Source organism: Salmo salar, chromosome ssa15, assembly GCF_905237065.1.
Source record: "Salmo salar chromosome ssa15, Ssal_v3.1, whole genome shotgun sequence".
NCBI lineage: Eukaryota > Metazoa > Chordata > Actinopteri > Salmoniformes > Salmonidae > Salmo > Salmo salar.
In genome coordinates this window covers 72,686,766-72,705,777 of record NC_059456.1, presented here as the reverse complement: position 1 = coordinate 72,705,777, position 19,012 = coordinate 72,686,766, and the positions used below count along the sequence as shown (strand labels likewise).

Below are 19,012 nucleotides of genomic sequence, written 5' to 3'. Positions count from 1 at the left end.
AATAATAATAATAAAAAGATAGGCCTATATCAAAACATGAGAGTCCAATTCAGTTGATGGTTTTCAGGAGTGAAAGTCCAAGGTTTCTCCCCGATTCAAATAAATAATGTGAGGGGAGAGCATTCTGCATCCTTGCTCTTTCAATGAGCTCCAATTACCAGGATTTAATCTTGAAATAAAGCTCATTGTGATGTCTCTATATTGAAGACTTCCTGTTTACACTACTTGACACAAAGAAAACATATGTCGTTATGACCATTCAAGAACCCTATTGAAAGTGCAACTCCTTGCAATTACCTATTGTAAACCAATAACCTCTATGAATGTGCTAGAACGTGTGTGATTATTGAGTTGCCAAGTTTCTGAAGCGAATGTTGAGTGGGCGTCAGAAAATAGAGAGGGGAGGGAGAGAGGCGGTGACGGGCACGAGTGGGCTTATTTGCGCAATATTTATCTCCCATTGGTCACTTAATAGAAGCTATTCTGATGTTCTTCAGTGACACGACGAAGATTCCGTCAATAAAAAGAAAGACGACAAGCCAGTCAAAAGAAAAACAACTGTTGGGGAAGAACATACACTGACTTGCATCATATGCGCTCCTGTTCCACCTGCACCTCTCCACGCCTGGGTTGAAACAATTATCCAACATTACTGCGGTATTTATATTTGATTTATTATTCTATTTTTGTCAGTCTGGTTATTACCGTGTTGTACTGGCGTTATAATATTTCCAAATAATAACATTTGTTAGTCGTGTGATTGCAGCTGTTACTCGCAATTACTGTATTTTATAATCAGTAATGGACTTGCAAATGTCGTGTTTATTAATCAAAATGCTCCCGTGAAGAGTTATACTAGCCTATTACAATTTGGTAAACTGCTGGCAGTTAACATCGTAGACTAATTGAATTGCGTGGTGACCACACCATTACGCATGGCGCTTGATCAATAAAAAGAGAGAAAAGTTGTGCCACTAACATGGAATTGAAACAAAGACTAATCAAAGTTAAAAACAAATACATGCGTATTGTCGAGGGATATTTAAAAACAAATCTGTAATAAGTCTAAATCTCATAGGGAAGTGTTACATTTTCCCTTGCAAGTGAACATTACATTTTCTTCACGTTTTCTCTTTCATTTCAAGGATTTGGCAAAATGGAGTGGTATGTCCTGGTGTTGATACTTAGCTTGCCATCTTCGACACAAGCAGACTGCTCTTCCAAGTGTCTGCAATGCGCGCAACAAATCCTCAATACAGACATCCCAGTCAACAGTCTGGTAAGACTTGCTTTACATCATGACACGATAACTTTGCTTTTATCCAATGGAAACAAACAGAAAGTGTTGTTTTACGTTGATGTGTGTTTATGTATCTATGATGGTGTAATTTTTGTTATAAAAAATCGTGGAGCGTTGAGCATGTTGTTGCAGTGCGCAAAGGCTCGTGGCCCATTTCAGCACCATGGAGAGCGCGCGTGGATTGTGGAAGCGAGTGAGAATTGTCTTCAGACAAACTTGCCATTTTCCCCAAATGTGTTCTACAGAAGCCTGGGGGCACAAATTAATGACAAACTCAGATTAAATGTTTTCTGTAGTAAACAAACAAAGCCATATAACTGAGTGTAGGTAAATATATGATTCTCTTTCTGCCTACTCTTTTTCTTTTCTAGCCTTCTCATAATGTGGTTAGTAAATTGGCCGATTTTTGCTCACTGCTCTTTGCATTTTCTTTTCAGACTTGTACCTTGGAATGTGAGGGAACTCTACTGACCACGGCCGAGTTAGACAAATGCGGGAAGACTCTACAATCGCGCGCAGTGGGCTCGGAGTTCAGCGATGAAGATGCGGGTCCGCGGACCACGCCAGAGAGGGAGGACGACCAAGACGCTTCAATTGCAAACGTGGTCAAGCGTTACGGTGGATTCATTAAACGAATTGACAAAAACAAAAACAAATTGTTAACCTCTCCGTGGCGCGAAAATGGCGTTTATAAAGGAGCGTACGCGTTCCCTAAGAAATACAAGGACTTGCTTAGAAAATTTGGAGAGAGAGACCTCTCGGAGTTTTCGGAGGACGATCAGGGTGGAGATGTTGATTCTGAAAACGAGATGGGAGTGTTCAATGATGATGAAGCAGTAATAAACAAGGTCAAACGTTACGGAGGGTTTTTACGCAAATTTGGTCCAAAGACAAAGTCAAAGAGAAGTGATTCCAGGGAGCAAGGTAGTCGAGAGGAGTTACAAAAGCGATATGGAGGTTTCATGCGAAGGATTCGGCCAAAGTTGAACAACTTGAACACCTTGAAGTGGGACAATCAGAAGAGGTACGGTGGCTTTCTACGTCGCCACTACAAATTGTCCGTTCGTTCAGATGAGGAGCCTAGTTCATATGATGACTTTGGTCTATAGAAAAAACGAACTTCTTTCGCTAATTCACTTGAATTCTCACGATTATCCGTATGTGTGCTACCTATAGCCTACTGCTTACCTGGTTGCACATTGTTGCGGCAGATTTCATATCTGTAAAGCAAAGGTCAATAGGCCTACCTGCTTGTGTCAGTCATGTTTAAACGCTTTCTGTGTGACGGACTTACCCGTGACCAACCAATTAATTTCTGTGTTATTAGTAAAATATTATTTATTACAATATATGATGCTTGTTTAATAAATCAATGAATAAATTACTTTATTTGTCAAAGTCGTAAGTAAAACATGTTTGTGTCGCTTGAATGAAAAAAATGTCTAGGCGAATTGATTATCAAACTCCAAAATGGCTCATTGAACGCGAGCACACAAACATCCAGCCACCCACACGCACACCTGATTTATGTACGTAGGCTACCATACAACATAGCCTACAAAAATGAAATCGACATCTTGCCATTCACCTTGTAGCGCCAAAGGTGACCAAACGCGTAAAGACGCAGACACATCCTTGGCCACCACCAACGGCCTGTTATCATTCGGAGAGAAAAAAAATACATAAATTAATGAGATATCTGTAATATTTCAACAATAATAAAGAATAACAACAGCAAAAACTAGGCCTACAGCATAGCGAACATAGAGGATGACATGGGCCTTTATATCAGTGGGCTCATTTTTACCATGAAAATACATTTCTTAATTAAAATCAATCACCCAACCACATTGAGTTGTGAGGATGAGTGGAAGTGTACTAGCACCATCTTGTGGACGAGTAGCCCAAGAGTAGGACCTCGTTGCCAAGAGGACAGCGCGGAGCGTTGAGCATTGGGAGCGCCAATGCGCAAAGGCTCGTGGTGCATTTCAAAACCATGGAGATCGCCTCATTGCAAGAGGACCTTTCATTGCATTTACGATCAGGAGTACGCTCGAATGATTTACATTGAATAAAACATTGAATAAAATGTTGTAGCCTTTGAAGTTCACTGATTGCAATGGCTATTCTAAGAATCCATCAAACATTTTAAGTTGAAGTAAAATATTCCCATCAACTTAAATCAATGACATGAATACAAGGACATATCAAACTCACTGTTGAGCGGTCACCATTGAGTCCAGCAACTGTTATCCAGGTTTGATGTCATCTGACTTTATATGCAGTAGCGCACCTAAAGCCAACGCTCCTGCCGGCAGTCGCTGGCCAAATATGAATATACAGAGAAACAAAGTTAAGACTTCAGCGCCCCCTATCAGTAAATTCTGATATCAAGGTGAGGGGCTAGTGGCATAGCGACACGTCTGAAAACGTGTTTAGAAAACGTATAGGCAGGCTATTGTAACAAAACGATGAAATAATATAACAGACTTCCAAGCAGGTAACGAAGTTAAAAAATAAAAACATTGACTGCTAAAACACGCCATATTTCAACATCAAAACGTCAAGCTTACCTATTTCATTGCAGCACGACTAGCCGGTGACATTTACGAGTCAAGTATACTAGCTTGCTTGTATGCTTGCCAATCAAGCTGGGGCATGATCATGTGGTGAATTAGAGAAGACAAGTGATGAAATTCTCGCACAAAACAACTCTAAACCCTGTTTCTAGTCAGAAGAAAAATACAGTACCAGTCAAAAGTTTGAAAACGCCTACTCATTCAAGGGTTTTTCTTTATTTGTACTATTTTTTACATTGTAGAATAGTAGTGAAGACATTAAAACTATGAAATAACACACATGGAATCATGTAGTAACCAAAAATGGGTTAAACAAATAGATACTTCAAAGTAGCCACCCTTTGCCTTGATGACAGCTTTGTACACTCTTGGCATTCTCTCAACCAGCTTCATGAGGAATGCTTTTGCAACAGTCTTGAAGGAGTTCCCACATATGCTGAAAACTTGTTGGCTGCTTTTCCTTCACTCTGCGGTCCAACTCTTCCCAAACCATCACAATTGGGTTGCGTTTTGGTGATTGTGGAGGCCAGGTCATCTGATGCAACACTCCATCACTCTCTTTGGCCAAATAGCCCTTACACAGCCTGGAGGTGTGTTTTGGGTCATTGTCCTATTGAAAAACATATGATAGTCCAACTAAGCGCAAACCAGATGGGATGGCGTATCGCTGCATAATGCTGTGGTAGGCATGCTGGTTAAGTGTACCTTGAATTCTAAATAAATCACAGACAGTGTCACCAGCAAAACACCCCCCACACCATCACACCTCCCCCTCCATGCTTCACGGTGGGAACCACACATGCGGAGATCATCTGTTCACCTACTGTGTGTCTCACAAAGACAGGGTGGTTGAAACCAAAAATCTCAAATTTGGACTCATCAGACCAAAGGACAGATTTCCATCGGTCTAATGTCCATTGCTCGTGTTTCTTGGCCCAAGCAAGTTTCTTCTTATTATTGGTCTCCTTTAGTAGTGGTTTCTTTGCAGCATTTCGACCATGAAGGCCTGATTCACACAGTTTCCTCTGAACAGTTGATATTGAGATGTGTCTGTTACTTGAACTCTGTGAAGCATTTTTTCAGGCTGCAATTTCTGAGGTGCAGTTAACTCGAATCAACTTATCCTCTGCAGCAGAGGCAACTCTGGGTCTTCCTTTCCTGTGGTGGTCCTCATGAGAGCCAGTTTCATAATAGTGCTTGATGGTTTTTGCGACTATACAGATTGACTGACCTTCATGTCTTAAAGTGATGATGGACTGTCATTTCTCTTTGCTTATTTGAGCTGTTCTTGCCATAATATGGACTTGGTCTTTTACCAAATAGGGCTATCTTCTATATACCACCCCTACCTTGTCACAACACAACAGATTGGCTCAAACGCATTAAGAAGGAAAGGAATTCCACAAATTAACTTTTAACAAGGCACACCTGTTAGTTGAAATGCATTCCAGGTCACTCCTCATGAAGCTGGTTGAGAGAATGCCAAGAGTGTGCAAAGCTGGCATCAAGACAAAGGGTGACTACTTTAAAGAATCTCAAATATATATATATTTTTTGATTTGTTTAACACTTTTTTGGTTACCACATGATTCCATATGTGTTATGTCATAGTACTAATGTCTTCAAAAAAAAATTCCAATGTAGAAAATAGTCAAAATAAAGAATAACCCTTAAATGAGTAGATGTGTACACACTTTTGACTGGTACTGCATGTTACAAAAAGTTATTTTAAAGTATTGATTTCATGATGAATTGAGAAAACAGGTTTACAAATAAAAATAAAGGCCTTAAACAAAATACTTACATTTTTCCAGTAATGGCTATGAGGCCATAAATCAGATAGCATTCATTATTTGACATATACAGTGCATTCGGAAAGTATTCAGACCACTTCCCTTTTGCCACATTTTGTTACGTTTCAGCGTTATTCTAAAATCGAATAAACAAAACATGTTCCTCATCAATCTACACACAATACCCCATAATGACAAAGCGAAAACAGGTTTTTAAAATTTTTGCAAGTTTATTCACCTTATTTACATAATTATTCACACCCTTTGCTATGAGACTCAAAATTGAGCTCCGGTGCATCCTGTTTCCATTGATCATCCTTGAGATGTTTCTACATTTTGATTGGAGTCCTACGGCTCTCAAAAAAATTCTGCAGCATTGAAGGTCCCCAAGAACACAGTGGCCTCCATAATTCTTAAATGGAAAAAGGTTTGGAACCACCAAGACTCTTCCTTGAGCTGGACGCCCGGCCAAACTAAGCAATTGGGAGAAGTTCCTTTGTCAGGGAGGTGACCAAGAAGCCGATGGTCACTCTGACAGAGCTCCAGAGTTCCTCTGTGGTGATGGGAGAACCTTCCAGAAGGACAACTATCTCTGCAGCACTCCACCAATCAGGCCTTTATGGTAGAGTGGCCAGACGGAAGCCACTCCTCACTAAAAGGCACATGACAGCCCACTTGGAGTTTGCCAACAGCCACCTAAAGGACTATCAGACCATGAGAAACAAGATTCTTTGGTCTGATGAAACCAACATTTTAGTCTTTGGCCTGAATACCAAGCGTAATCTCTGGAGAAACCTAGCACCATCCCTATGGTGAAGCATGCTAGTGGCAGCATCATGCTGTGGGGATATTTTTCAGCGGCAGGGACTGGTAGACTAGTCAGGATCACGGGAAAAATAAACGGAGCAAAGTACAGAGAGATCCTTGATGAAAACCTGCTCCAGAGCGCTCAGGACCTCAGACTGGGGCGAAAGTTCACCTTACAACAAGACAATGACCCTAAGCACACAACCAAGACAACACAGGAGTGGCTTCGGGACAAGTCTCTGAATGTCCTTGAGCCCAGCCAGAGCCCGGACTAGGGTTGCCAAGGGTCGGAAATTTTCCATGGGAAAGCCTGGGAATTTGGGGAATTTTGCTTAGATTCATCCAAAAAGTTAGCTTTTAACAGTGAACCTTTTTTTGTGGGATACACATAAGGCAATTCCAGGTCTTGTGGCATGTTTTGGTTAAACTATCCCCAATTAAATATAATTGCAACCCTCTGCATGCACAGTGCATCACATGTACAGCTGATTCTCAAGATCTTTACACTAATGAGATGCTATTGAGCCCACACTACTACACTGTCTTAGCCAAGGACTACATGCTTTCTGGTAAGTTTTGATTACAATACTGGGTGGGGTGAATATATTTTATATGACATACATGATTTTTTGTTAACTAGTAAATAGTAGCCTACAGCAAAGTGTGTTTAAATAATTTCGAACTTGTTAACAATTTCTGCTAGTTAGTTTTTGCTGCCATGTGGGTTTTAGCTTGTTTGAGCCTGCTAACTGAGGAGTGTTAATTCACCTGTTTCCATACATGTTTCATTTTAAAACATTTATCTTACAAATGAGTTGTTTAATCTAACTGCTTAACTTTTTATCTGTACATGGAATTGTATTTGTTTTTTTTTACATTCTTTTTTCTAATCTTTACAGGAAAATGCTACGGGCACTTTCTGATGTGTGGAGACATTTCACTGCAGATAATGTAGAAAGAAAAGCTGTGTACATTTGCAAATAAGGTGCCCAATCATATGTGAAGAATGCAACAAAGATGCAGAATCATCTAGCCAAGTGCATAAAGTTCCCTCAGCGCTCACAACAAGCAACCTCTGACAAAAGTCCCTCTACTTCTATTCGAGGTAAATATTATGATTCAGACACCTTATCGATAGCAACAGCTCATGGTCCTCCTGGAATCAGACGTTTTTTTGACTCCATGGAGGATCGTAGTCAGAGAAATGCTGATGAATGTCTTACTTGAGCTGTGTATGCAACTGGTTCACCTCTGATGCTCACAGGCAATGTGTATTGGAAGATATTTCTGAATGTTCTTCGCCCAGCATACACCCCTCCAACCAGACATGCTTTATCTACTCATTTGCTGGATGCAGAGTTCGACAGAGTTCAAGTAAATGTCAAGCAAATCATAGAGAAAGCAGACTGTGTTGCAATCATCTCTGATGGGTGTTCGAATGTTTGTGGGAAAGGAATAATTAACTATATCATCTCCACCCCTCAACCAGTATTCTACAAGAGCACAGACACAAAGGACAACAGACACACCGGCCTCTACATTGCAGATGAGCTGAAGGCAGTCATCAATGACCTCGGACCACAGAAAGTATTTGCACTGGTGATAGACAATGCTGCAAACATGAAGGCTGCTCGGTCTAAAGTGGAAGAGTCCTCCCCTCACATCACACCCATTGGCTGTGCTGCTCATGCATTGAATCTGCTCTTCAAGCACATCATGGCACTGAAAACAATGGATACACTCTACAAGAGAGCCAAGGAAATGGTTAGGTATGTGAAGGGTCATCAAGTTATAGCAGCAATCTACCACACCAAGCAAAGTGAGAAGAACAAGAGCACCACATTGAAGCTGCCCAGCAACACCCATTGGGGTGGTGTTGTCATCATGTTTGACAGTCTCCTGGAGGGGAAGGAGTCTCTCCAAGAAATGGCCATATCACAGTCTGCCGATATGGACAGCCCCATCAAGATTATCCTCCTGGATTATGTATTTAGGGAGAGAGTGGTAAGCAGCCTGAAACTCCTGAAACCTATAGCAGTAGCCATTGCACGGATTGAGGGAGACAATGCCATCCTGTCTGATGTTCAGACTCTGCTTGCAGATGTAAGAGAAGAAATCCATACTGCCCTGCCCACTTCACTGTTGCTCGAAGTAGAGGAAACTGCAGTTCTGAAATATATCATAAAGCGTGAAGACTTCTGCCTGAAGCCCATACACGCCGCACCGTACATGTTGGACTCCAAGTATGCTGGAAAGAGTTATCCTGTCTGATACAGAGATCAACAAGGCCTATGGTGTCATCACTACTGTGTCTCACCATCTTGGCCTGGATGAGGGCAAGGTTCTTGGCAGTCTGGCGAAGTACACTTCAAAGCAAGGCCTTTGGGATGGAGATGCAATATGGCAGTCGTGCCAACATGTCTCATCAGCCACCTGGTGGAAGGGACTTTGTGGATCTGAGGCTCTTTCCCCTGTTGCCTCCATCATCCTCCAAATCCCACCAACATCAGCCACCTCAGAGCGCAACTGGTCCTTGTTTTGGAACACACACACCAAAGCACGCAACAGGCTGACCAATACAAGGGTGCAAAAATTGGTGGCCATCCGGGCAAATGTGAGGCTTTTTGAGCCTGACAACAAGCCATCCTCAACAAGTTTGGAAAGTGACAGTGAAGATGAGGCCTCAGAGTCTGATGTTCAAGAGGTGGACATTGAGGAGGTCCAGGGAGAAGACATGGAAGCCTGAGAGGAAGACAACCAAAGCTTTATTTTCTAGACTATCATTTTACAGATGTATGTTGAAAACGTTTTTGGGAGATGCGATGGATCATTGGGGATCATTCAATATTCCCTTTCTTTTGTTGTTCAGTGAAATCATCCCATGTGAAGAGTCAACTCATTTAATTAAAGTTCAATTTGTAACTAAATACTTTTTTTTTTTTCTATTGGAAGGATTTAATCATTTGCAATTATGTCTACTTATGATAAGGTAAAAGGTTTATGTTCATCTCCATATGATATGGTAAATATATCCAATGCAAAAAACATCTACATTTAAATGGTATTAATTTGCATATATTTCCGTTAATTCCCATATATTCCCGTTAATTCCCACAGAAGGTTTCCACCTCTGAATATTCATATTCCCCAAAATGTGCAACCCTAGCCCTGAGTGAACCCAATTGAACACCTCTGGAGAGACCTGTAAATAGCCGTGCAGCGGACACTCCCCATCCAACCTGACAGAGCTTGAGAGGATCTGCAGAGAAGAATGGGAGAAACTCCCCAAATACAGGTGTACCAAGCTTGTTCTGTAGCATTACATCCAAGAAGACTCAAGGCTGTAATCACTGCCAAAGTTGCTTCAACAAAGTAAAGGGTCTGAATACTTATGTTGATGTGAGTTCAGTTTTTTTATTTGGAATAAATTAGCCAATATTACTAAACCTGTTATTACTCTGTCATTATTGGGTATGTGTAGATTGAGTAAAAAAACTATAGAATCCATTTTAGAATAATGCTGTAACGTAACAAAATGTGAAATATGTGAAGAGGTCTGAATACTTTACGAATGCTCTGTAGATTTCAGTTATTTCAGAGCACACTACAGTGGAAACACGACTAACATTGAACTGTTCTAATCGACAAAAACTCATAGCCCTAACGAATTACAAAGATTGAAGAATTTAGCAAATTTATTTACAAAGTGTACACTCTTACAAGTTCAACAAAACAACCAGTTTGTTCACTTTCAATTTGTTCAAAGCTTTAAAAGGTAGACTCAGCGATATGACAGATGCATTAAGTAAACAGCATTGTGGGTCAATTTCCGCAACCACTAAGAGCGTTGAAGCACAAGGCTCAACTTCTCTACTGTTTTGGTTCCCTGGCTGCCACGCTCTAACAGCCTGAAGCGAACCCGCGCACATGCGCTTATACTGTGTGTGAGCGAAGTCTTGCATCTCATTTTCAGAACCCAATATAATTAAATGTATTGTAATATTCAACAAAAAAGATATATACAGTTAATTCGTCGCTGAAATGAAAAATAATTCTGACATTGAAAGATGAGCATTTGTAGAATCTACATTTTTAGCATAATGTAAAGAAATAACGTGAACATGGCACGTACACCCCAGTGAAAATGGACACCTGAGAAGAGCTAAGATCATGACTTTTGAGCAGGGATGGCATCTACTTGCATGTTGGGAAAAAACATACACACACGTGCTGGTTCTTAGACTAAAACGGGCAGTGCATGTATACGTTGTTATACATTTTTTTAAGTGATCTTTTTAAAGCTTTACTGAGATGGGTGCTTCATAGTTCAACACCACTAGACCTACACTGGTTCCAGCACTTAAACCAGTGAGGACAAACGGGGCCTCAGTTCCTGCTGTGTGTGTGTGTAATAATATAGGAGTAGTACATCTCTCTAACTATCCACCTCCACCGTCTCCTTGGCTTCCTGCACCTGAACGTCCACCTGTGTCTCCAATGCTGTGACTGCTGCCATGCCCTGCAGCGAGTTGTTACCCATGGGCATTGCCACCATGGTGGGGGTGCCCTGGAGCGTGCCCCCTGCCAGGCCCTGTAGCTGGGTTCCCAGCGCAGCAGGCAGCGTGATTAGCTGGTAGCCTGGGCTGACCATCTTGATGAAGGCCGTGGTGGCGGTGGCGCCCTCCTGAACGGCAGCGGCTGAAGAGAGTACCGTCAGATTGGAGGCATCTGGGCCCAACTCGCCCACGGGGGATGTCAGCACCGTGTAGGTCTGCTGGCCGGCACCAACCGCGCCGCCCATCGAGAGAACTTTGCAACCAGCAGGCAGACCCGACAGCTGGGTGAGGGGCAGGGTGATCTGGGTGGGGGCGCTGGACATAACGGCGGGGCCTGAGACGGCGCGGGTGAGGCGGGGGCGTTTGGGCGTGGGTGGTGTGGCCACGGGGGTCAGGGTCATGAGGACATTGTTGAGGTGTTGGGATTTACTTTTCAGCTCCTTGGCACGTTTCCTGTGCTCGTCACACTGCTGCTCCAGAGCTACGGCAAGAGAAAGCGGTCAAACTTAATACACACCTAGGCCAAACAGTAACATTTCACATTATTTGCTCAAGGAGCTGCTTCTAAGCCAGTTACAACAAAAATAATGATGTCTACAAAAGAGAGTGTAAAGACTGTCTAGAAAACCCCATAAAAACACAAAACAAGCACTCAAAGACACAATAATGAAGAATGTTATTTAACTCACCGACAAGACTGCGTGAATACTGCTCCCTATATCGGTCCATCTGGCTCTTGTGACTGGCCAGCACCTTCTTAACCAGGTCAAGCATGCCAAAGTTCTGCACTATGTTGTTCAGCAGCACAGCATCTGAGAAGTCAAGGTCCAACACAGAGAGTAGGGAGATGAGAAGACAGGTTTGAAGTTAGAATGGCACTAAGACAGCAGAACAACAGCTCCCACATGACTGTACGTTCAATAAATGGGGGAAACATACAAGCTAGTATAGCAATATTACAGAGTGAAATACCGTAATTAATACATTTTATAAAAATATTTGAGTGAAATATCCCTTATGATCATCCAACAATATGAAACTGACCATTAACTTGCAGGGGAGGCTCGGTGATGCGCTCCTGCATGCCCTTTAGCATCTCCTGGATCTCCTTCTGGAAGTCCTCCACCACCTCCTCCAGCAGCCCCGCCTCCTTCAGACCCCTCCAGAACGTCACAGAGTCCTCTGGAACAATACAAACACACACCACGGAGTTGCTTCTATACAATCAACTACATAATCTCAAATAGACATTCAGAGAGTTGGATAAAGCACTGTTTAAACCTGATTGCTAGACTTGTGAATTGCCAGTATATAGAGAGTCAGTGTACAACATGGTCACAATTATAACAGTCAATGGATCTAAGTGCTTTAGCACCGTGTCAGGTGACTAGACAAATAGTTGGCCCATTACCTGATTGCCTGTCTGATTATTGAACTTTGAGTGGTCACCTAGCCTCATTTCTAAGCATAGTGGTCAGTTGGAAAGAAGAAGGCAGGCTAAAAACTTTTGACATTTAAAATGATAACTCAAAGTTCAAACTCACCTCCTATGGCCGTGACCCATTCCGTGGTCTCGTCTGATGATACTTCTGTGGGAAACGTGGCCTGTGATCCGTTCACTAGAACAACAAAATCGTAAGCTTTGAATAACTTACAATTTGACACAAAAAATGCCACACATAAGAGGGTTTGAGGGAATCGAGGCGTGTGTGTGCTTACTGTCGGCTGAGGAGGGGGTGACAGGGACGTAGTCGGTGGACTGCTGGCTTCTGAGTGACACTCTGGTCCCCACCAGGTCAATCTTGGTACTGCGGCATGTGTTGGAGCACACTTTGGAGTGCTGGTAGAAATCCAGCTCGCCAGAGTCCATGATTTTCCTATGGGGAATTGTATTATACACCATTATTTAGCTGCAAGACAGCATCAGAGAAAGTATTTTTTTCTCCAACAAAGTGCAGTGTCATGTTCATTAGTGAAGGGCTTTCTGAAGTCGGTCTTGAGGCACCCCTTGGGTACACGTTTGGTTTTTTGCCCCAACACTATGAAGCTGATAAAAAAAATGTTTAAACTTGATGAGTTGGTTATTCAATCAGCTGTGTAGTGCTATGACAAAAACCAAAACGTGCAGCCGGGGGGGTCCCTGGACAGATTTGTGAAAACCCTGCATTAGGGCACGCAACGTTAAATGTTTTAAAAGGTTTTGCAATGGAAAGTGAAAATAAGCGTTTCTTATTGGATAAGTCCAGGAAGCCCCTCCTTGTTTTAGTCCAATTGAAATGTTTTTCTTCAGTTTGGTGCATAATGAACACTACCCAGGCCAGCAATACTGAACTAGAGCCCTAAAATCACCTGATATCATATGTTATGTCATAGTGCCATCTTGTGGCACATTTGAGAACTGCACAATGATTACAAGGCTCATGTTTTGGATAACATGGGCATGAGTACTTTGAATGCTCCAACTTTTTGATCTACATTTCCACCTTGCTTAGCAGTGGGAACTACAAGAATTCTAAATTATTTGCATGGAGGACCATATGATTCACATTATAAATGTATTGTGCAAACCCAAGTATGCATCCTTTCGAAGCCACAGACCTGATCATTGTGCCGTTCACTCGGATCGCTCTCTTCCAGTCTTTCAGTGTAGATTTCCCAGCCATATAGACAAACTCCTTGGGACTGATGAGATGCTCATTGAACTGAAACACAGATAAACAGGCAGATGTCATCAGAGTTGTTTTCATTAGTGCACATCGTAGCAAAACAAGCATTTCTTATTGGACAAGTTCAGGTAGTGTCCTCCGTTTTGTCCCTAATGAACACGAATCAGTACCTCCGTGGTTCCTTCCTTGGTGTGCATATCACAGGAATAAGAGACCTCAAAATCATGATCCAATAGGACTGAGTTAAGTTTTAAAAAATTGCTAAAGTGAGTTAATCAGACTTACTTGGACACATTTGATGTTGATGCCTGGACAAACAAACTTCTTCCAGACCAGAGTGGCCTTCACGTCCCCACAGGTGACTGGGTAGACCACGTCAGCCTCCACATCCATCTCACCTGACAGCTTCACTGATAAGACAGACACATAACACTTCAGTCCTTTTATTTGATTGTTTCAAAATACACATACAGTTCTGATGTGCGGGTCAGCTGTTTGTTCACTCGCACCCACCAGAAATTGCTAATAACCCGTCCACAACTGCCCGAATATGTGATAAATTGAAACTCTGAGACCTGCAACTGACCCGTACCTGCAGATTTTGAAAAAAAAATAATTATTGAACATTTATTGAACAATGAAGGTTTTTTTCAACATTTCTTCATTTATTTTGTTGAATATTTAGGCCTATTTAACAGTAGCCTAATGTTTTGCGGAAACAAAACAATTCTAACAATGACACCTTGTGCATGCTTTTGTCTTATTGAACTACACTCCGACATTGTCCTTTTTGCCTCAGTGGATCGACGGTAACTTCCCAAAAGCATTTGGTGTGTATTTGGAGTGACTACAGTTAGGCCTTAAAGCTTAGGCTCTAATGCCAGATAAAGAATAATTCAAGAAAAACTCTACAAATGCGTTGAAAGCTTTCCACAGGGTTGCTGGCCCATGTTGACTCCAATGCTTCCCACAGTTGTGTCAAGTTGGCTGACCTTTCTTTGGGTGGTCGACCATTCTTGATACACACGGTAAACTGTTGAACATGAAAAACCCAGCAGCATTGCAGTTCTTGACACAAACCTACAAAAGGGATTTAGGGATTTAAGTGCTTCGAACAGGGTATGGTAGTAGGTGCCAGGCGCAACGGTTTGTGTCAAGAACTGCAACGCTGCTGGGTTTTTCACACTCAAGAGTTTCCTGTGTATATCAAGAATGATTCATTATTTACAGTACATTCGTAAAGTATTCAGACCCCTACACTTTTTCCTTATTTTGTTACAACTTTATTCTAAAATGGATTAAAGTAAATGTTTTCCTCAATATACACACAATACCCTGTAATGACAAAGCGAAAACAGGTTTTTAGAAATGTTAGCAAATGTTTAAAAAATAAAAAACAGAAATTCCTTATTTACATAAGTATTCAGACCCTTTGCTATGAGACTCGAAATTGAGCTCAGATGCATCCTGTTTCCATTGATCATACTTGAGATGTGTCCACAACTTGATTTGAGTCCACCTGTGGTAAATTCAATTGATTAGACATAATTTGGAAAGGCACACACCTGTCTATATGAGGTCCCACAGTTGACAGTGCATGTCAGAGCAAAAGCCAAGCCATGAGGTCGAAGGAATTGGCCGTAGAGCTCAGAGACAGGATTGTGTCAAGGCACAGATCTGGGCATTGAAGGTCCCCAAGAACACAGTGGCCTCCATCATTCTTAAATGGAAGTTTGGTACCACCAAGACTGGCCACCCGGCCAAACTGAGCAATCGGGAGCGAAGGGCCTTGGTCAGAGAGGTGACCAAGAACCCGATGGTCACTCTGACAGAGCTCCAGAGTTCCTCTGTGGAAATGTGGAAACTTCCAGAAGGACAACCATCTCTGCAGCACTCCACCAATCAGGCCTTTATGGTAGATTGGTGGCCAGATGGAAGCTACTACTCTGTAAAAGGCAAATGACAACCAACTTGGAATTTGCCAAAAGGCTCTTAAAGGAGAAACAAGATTCTCTGGTCTGATGAAACCAAGATTGAACTCTTTGGCCTGAATGCTAAGCGTCACGTCTGGAGGAAACCTGGCACCATCCCTACGGTGAAGCATGGTGGTGGCAGCATCATGCTGAGGGGATGTTTTTCAGCGGCAGAGACAGGCAGACTAGTCAGGGTTGAGGGAAAGACGAAGGGAGCAAAGTACAGACAGATCTTTGATGAAAAACTGCTCCAGAGCACTCAGGACCTCAGACTGGGGCGATGGTTAACCTTCCAACAGGGCAACGAGCCTAAGCACACAGCCAAGACAACGCAGGAGTGACTTTGGGACAGGTCTCTGAATGTCCTTGAGTGGCCCAGCCAGAGCCCGGATTTGAACCCGATCGAACATCTCTGGAGAGACCTGAAAATAGCAGTGCAGTGACACTCCCCATCCAACCTGACAGAGCTTGAGAGGATCTGTAGAGAAGAAATGGGAGAAACTCCCCAAATACAGGTGTGACAAGCTTGTAGGGTCATACCCAAGAAGACTTGAGTCTGTAATCGCTCCCAAAGGTGCTTCAACAAAGTACTGAGTAAAAGGTTTGAATACTTATGTAAATGTGGTGTCAGTTTTTTTATTATTATACATTTTCAAAAATGTCTAAAAGCCTGTTTTTGCTTTGTCATTATGGGGTATTGTGTGTAGATTGATGAGGGGAAAAAATTATTTAATACATTTTAGAATAAGGCTGTAGTGTAACAGAATGTGGAAAAAGTCAAGGGGTCTGAATATTTTCTGAATGCACTAACTTCACACTTTACCTAAGACTGCCTCCTTTGTCAAAGTGGTGGTGGCATCGGTTTCAGACTCAATGCTTCCATCTGCAAGTTCCTCCCTGAATGGCATAGACAGAAAAACTCCAATGAGTCTATAAACCATAGACAAACTTCAGTGAGTGCTAAACCAAAGACAATATGCAGCACCCCAGATGAGAGGGTACAATCAAGCGTACCACTACCAAAGACTAGTCTATAACCGTCTTTGGTAGTGGTACACTTGATTACAAACCTACTACCACTAGTAGGGTTGACCTTTTGAATAAATGTAACCTGACTAGGAAGAACTCGTCACTAAATAGTGTAATGTAACATAAGGTATAGGCCTAAAGGGTATCACTAACTCAAATGACTGAGGTGTGTGTATGGTAAACACACGATGAACTAATTCGTTGTGTATCAGGCTCTAACACTTCCCTGGCTGGGCTGGGAATTCACTGATCCTCATACATAGCTCTAGTGTGTCCACCACTCACCCCGGCTGGGTCAGCTCTGTAGCCACCAGCGCAGTCTTCACTTCGGCAGCTGAGCCCTCCCCTGCTCCATCCGGCGTTGTCACGACTACCACCTCCTCCACATGAACATTGACCTCAGATGATGCCATGAGGGAGGTTGAGGTCTCACTAAGTGATGAAGACACAGTTGTGTGCTAGTGATAACATTTATAATTCAAGAGCACATCTCCCTTCATTGTCTTCTAGGCTGGGTTAGCTTGCATGAGATGAGGTGGGCTACTGGCCATTAACAGAAGCTATTGGGCTCTTCATTGTGGCTTCCACCAACTGGCCTTACAGGGGTGATTATGGTGGTAGGGATCATAAACTTGGCTTTAATAGGCCCGTTTCAATTGGCTGCGTAGCTAAACTAGCTTGGCAGCTAGTTAGTGATAAATGTTGTGGAGAGGGCCTGGCTAACTAATAAATATGACATCAATGCTATTAATGAGCGAGCGCGCTAGCTAGTTAGTTGTTACCTACACAGTTCTCATTGCAGCTTGTTCTGTGCTGTAACTAGCAACAACAATATTTATGGCGTAAGAAGTTTGCTAAGTAGCTAGCTAGTTAGCTAGCTAAGTGTTTAGCAAGAAAACCAGGCCCAAACAGGGCATGCAGATACAGATGGGGAGACTTATTCAGCTGGATATTTTTACAATGTTAGACAAACCATACATTAGAAATTCAATTTCACAGGCTGTAGCTACGTTTTAGCTTGACAGTTCACGTACAGAAAGCGAACGCTACGTCGTGGTGATAAAATAACGTAATCTTTACCGAGCACGGCACGCACGTTACGACGACGGACATATTGAAGCGTCCAGTGTTTACGGTCTGCTACTAGCTAGCTTGCATAGTGAGGAGCAGTTGATTGCTTGTTAACTAGTCACAGAGGCACCCATCTGCCTGTTTTTATAGTAGCGAGCTAACGTGACACTTTTTCAATAGATTCTCATCTTACCTTTTGTTTTCAGATTTCAGAAATGGCTGCTACTGTTGCAGTGCTCAAGAGTAAGGCTAGTTAGCTGCTTTCGCTAACGTTGACCTAACGAGATGTTTACGGGCGTCGGTTTTGCGCGGTCACGGATGGTGCTATCGCAGAGTTCCATAGTCGTGATAGAGAAATTGGCAATCCATTTGGAGTAATATAATTAATTGGATATTGACATTTCATATTTATTACATTATAATATCACAAGAAACACAAGAATTTAAGCAATTTTTTTTGTCTTTGCCAGTATTGAATATTAACTGGTCTGTAAAATACCATTCAAGAAAATACTCGTATTTAAGTATTTAATTTAACAAACAGTTAGTGTTAGTTACCACTTTCATGTTTAACTACATCTTTAACTATATCAATAACTATCTGACATAGATGGGTCAGTTAGGACAATAGTCAATCATGATTGTTCCTGGTTACAGATTATTGAGCCATTGGCCTAGTTGGTTTATGGGTGCTGGCCTGTCATGTAACCTAGTCCATAAAATACAATGCATAATGTGTAGACGCATTACTCCTCTGTATTGTTGGCTTACAGTGCTTTCGGAAAGTATTCAGACCTCTTGACTTTTTCCACATTTTGTTATGTTACAGTCAGTGGTGTAAAGTGCTTCAGTAAAAATACTTTAAAGTACAACTTAATTCGTTTTTTGGGATATCTTTACTTCACTATTTATATTTGACAACTTTTACTTCACTATATTCCTAAAGAAAATAATGTACTTTTTATTCCGTACATTTTCCCTGACACCGAAAAGTACTGATTGCATTTTGAATTGCTAGCAGGACAGGAAATTGTTAAATTCATGCACTTATCAAGAGAACATCCCTGGTCACCCCTATTGCCTCTAATTTGGTGGATTCACTAAACACAAATGCTTAGTTTGTAAATTATGTCTGAGTGTTGGAGTGTGCCCCTGGCTATACTAAATAAAATAAAAACAAGAACATTGTGCTGTCTGGTTTGCTTAATATAGGCAATTTTAAATTATTTATACTTGTA

General features: G+C 41.9%; 2 protein-coding genes across 4 annotated transcripts; one reads left to right on the top strand and one right to left on the bottom strand.

Annotated features, from left to right (window-relative positions):
- Positions 1–567: 567 nt before the first annotated feature.
- On the top strand, positions 568–2,701 carry pdyn (prodynorphin). Its single transcript, NM_001140923.1, has 3 exons — positions 568–657; positions 1,146–1,279; positions 1,738–2,701. Exons 2-3 carry the CDS (start codon positions 1,157–1,159, stop codon positions 2,407–2,409), a joined length of 795 nt encoding a protein of 264 aa, NP_001134395.1. The 5' UTR covers positions 568–657; positions 1,146–1,156; the 3' UTR covers positions 2,410–2,701.
- A 7,455-nt stretch (positions 2,702–10,156) lies between these two features.
- On the bottom strand, positions 10,157–18,095 carry LOC106572177 (glucocorticoid modulatory element-binding protein 2). 3 transcript variants are annotated; one of them, XM_014146096.2, is made up of 10 exons: positions 17,968–18,095; positions 16,989–17,135; positions 16,498–16,571; positions 13,987–14,111; positions 13,634–13,737; positions 12,755–12,912; positions 12,580–12,654; positions 12,080–12,217; positions 11,725–11,847; positions 10,157–11,516 (listed from the first exon to the last, which is right to left on the bottom strand). In XM_014146096.2, the coding sequence occupies exons 2-10, from the start codon at positions 17,114–17,116 to the stop codon at positions 10,915–10,917; spliced, it is 1,527 nt and encodes a 508-aa protein (XP_014001571.1). In that variant the 5' UTR covers positions 17,117–17,135; positions 17,968–18,095; the 3' UTR covers positions 10,157–10,914. The 3 variants fall into 3 exon arrangements, with proteins under 3 accessions (XP_014001571.1, XP_014001573.1, XP_014001574.1); XM_014146098.2 differs by lacking the exon at positions 17,968–18,095 and adding an exon at positions 17,784–17,954; XM_014146099.2 differs by lacking the exon at positions 17,968–18,095 and adding an exon at positions 14,215–14,293.
- Positions 18,096–19,012: the final 917 nt, after the last annotated feature.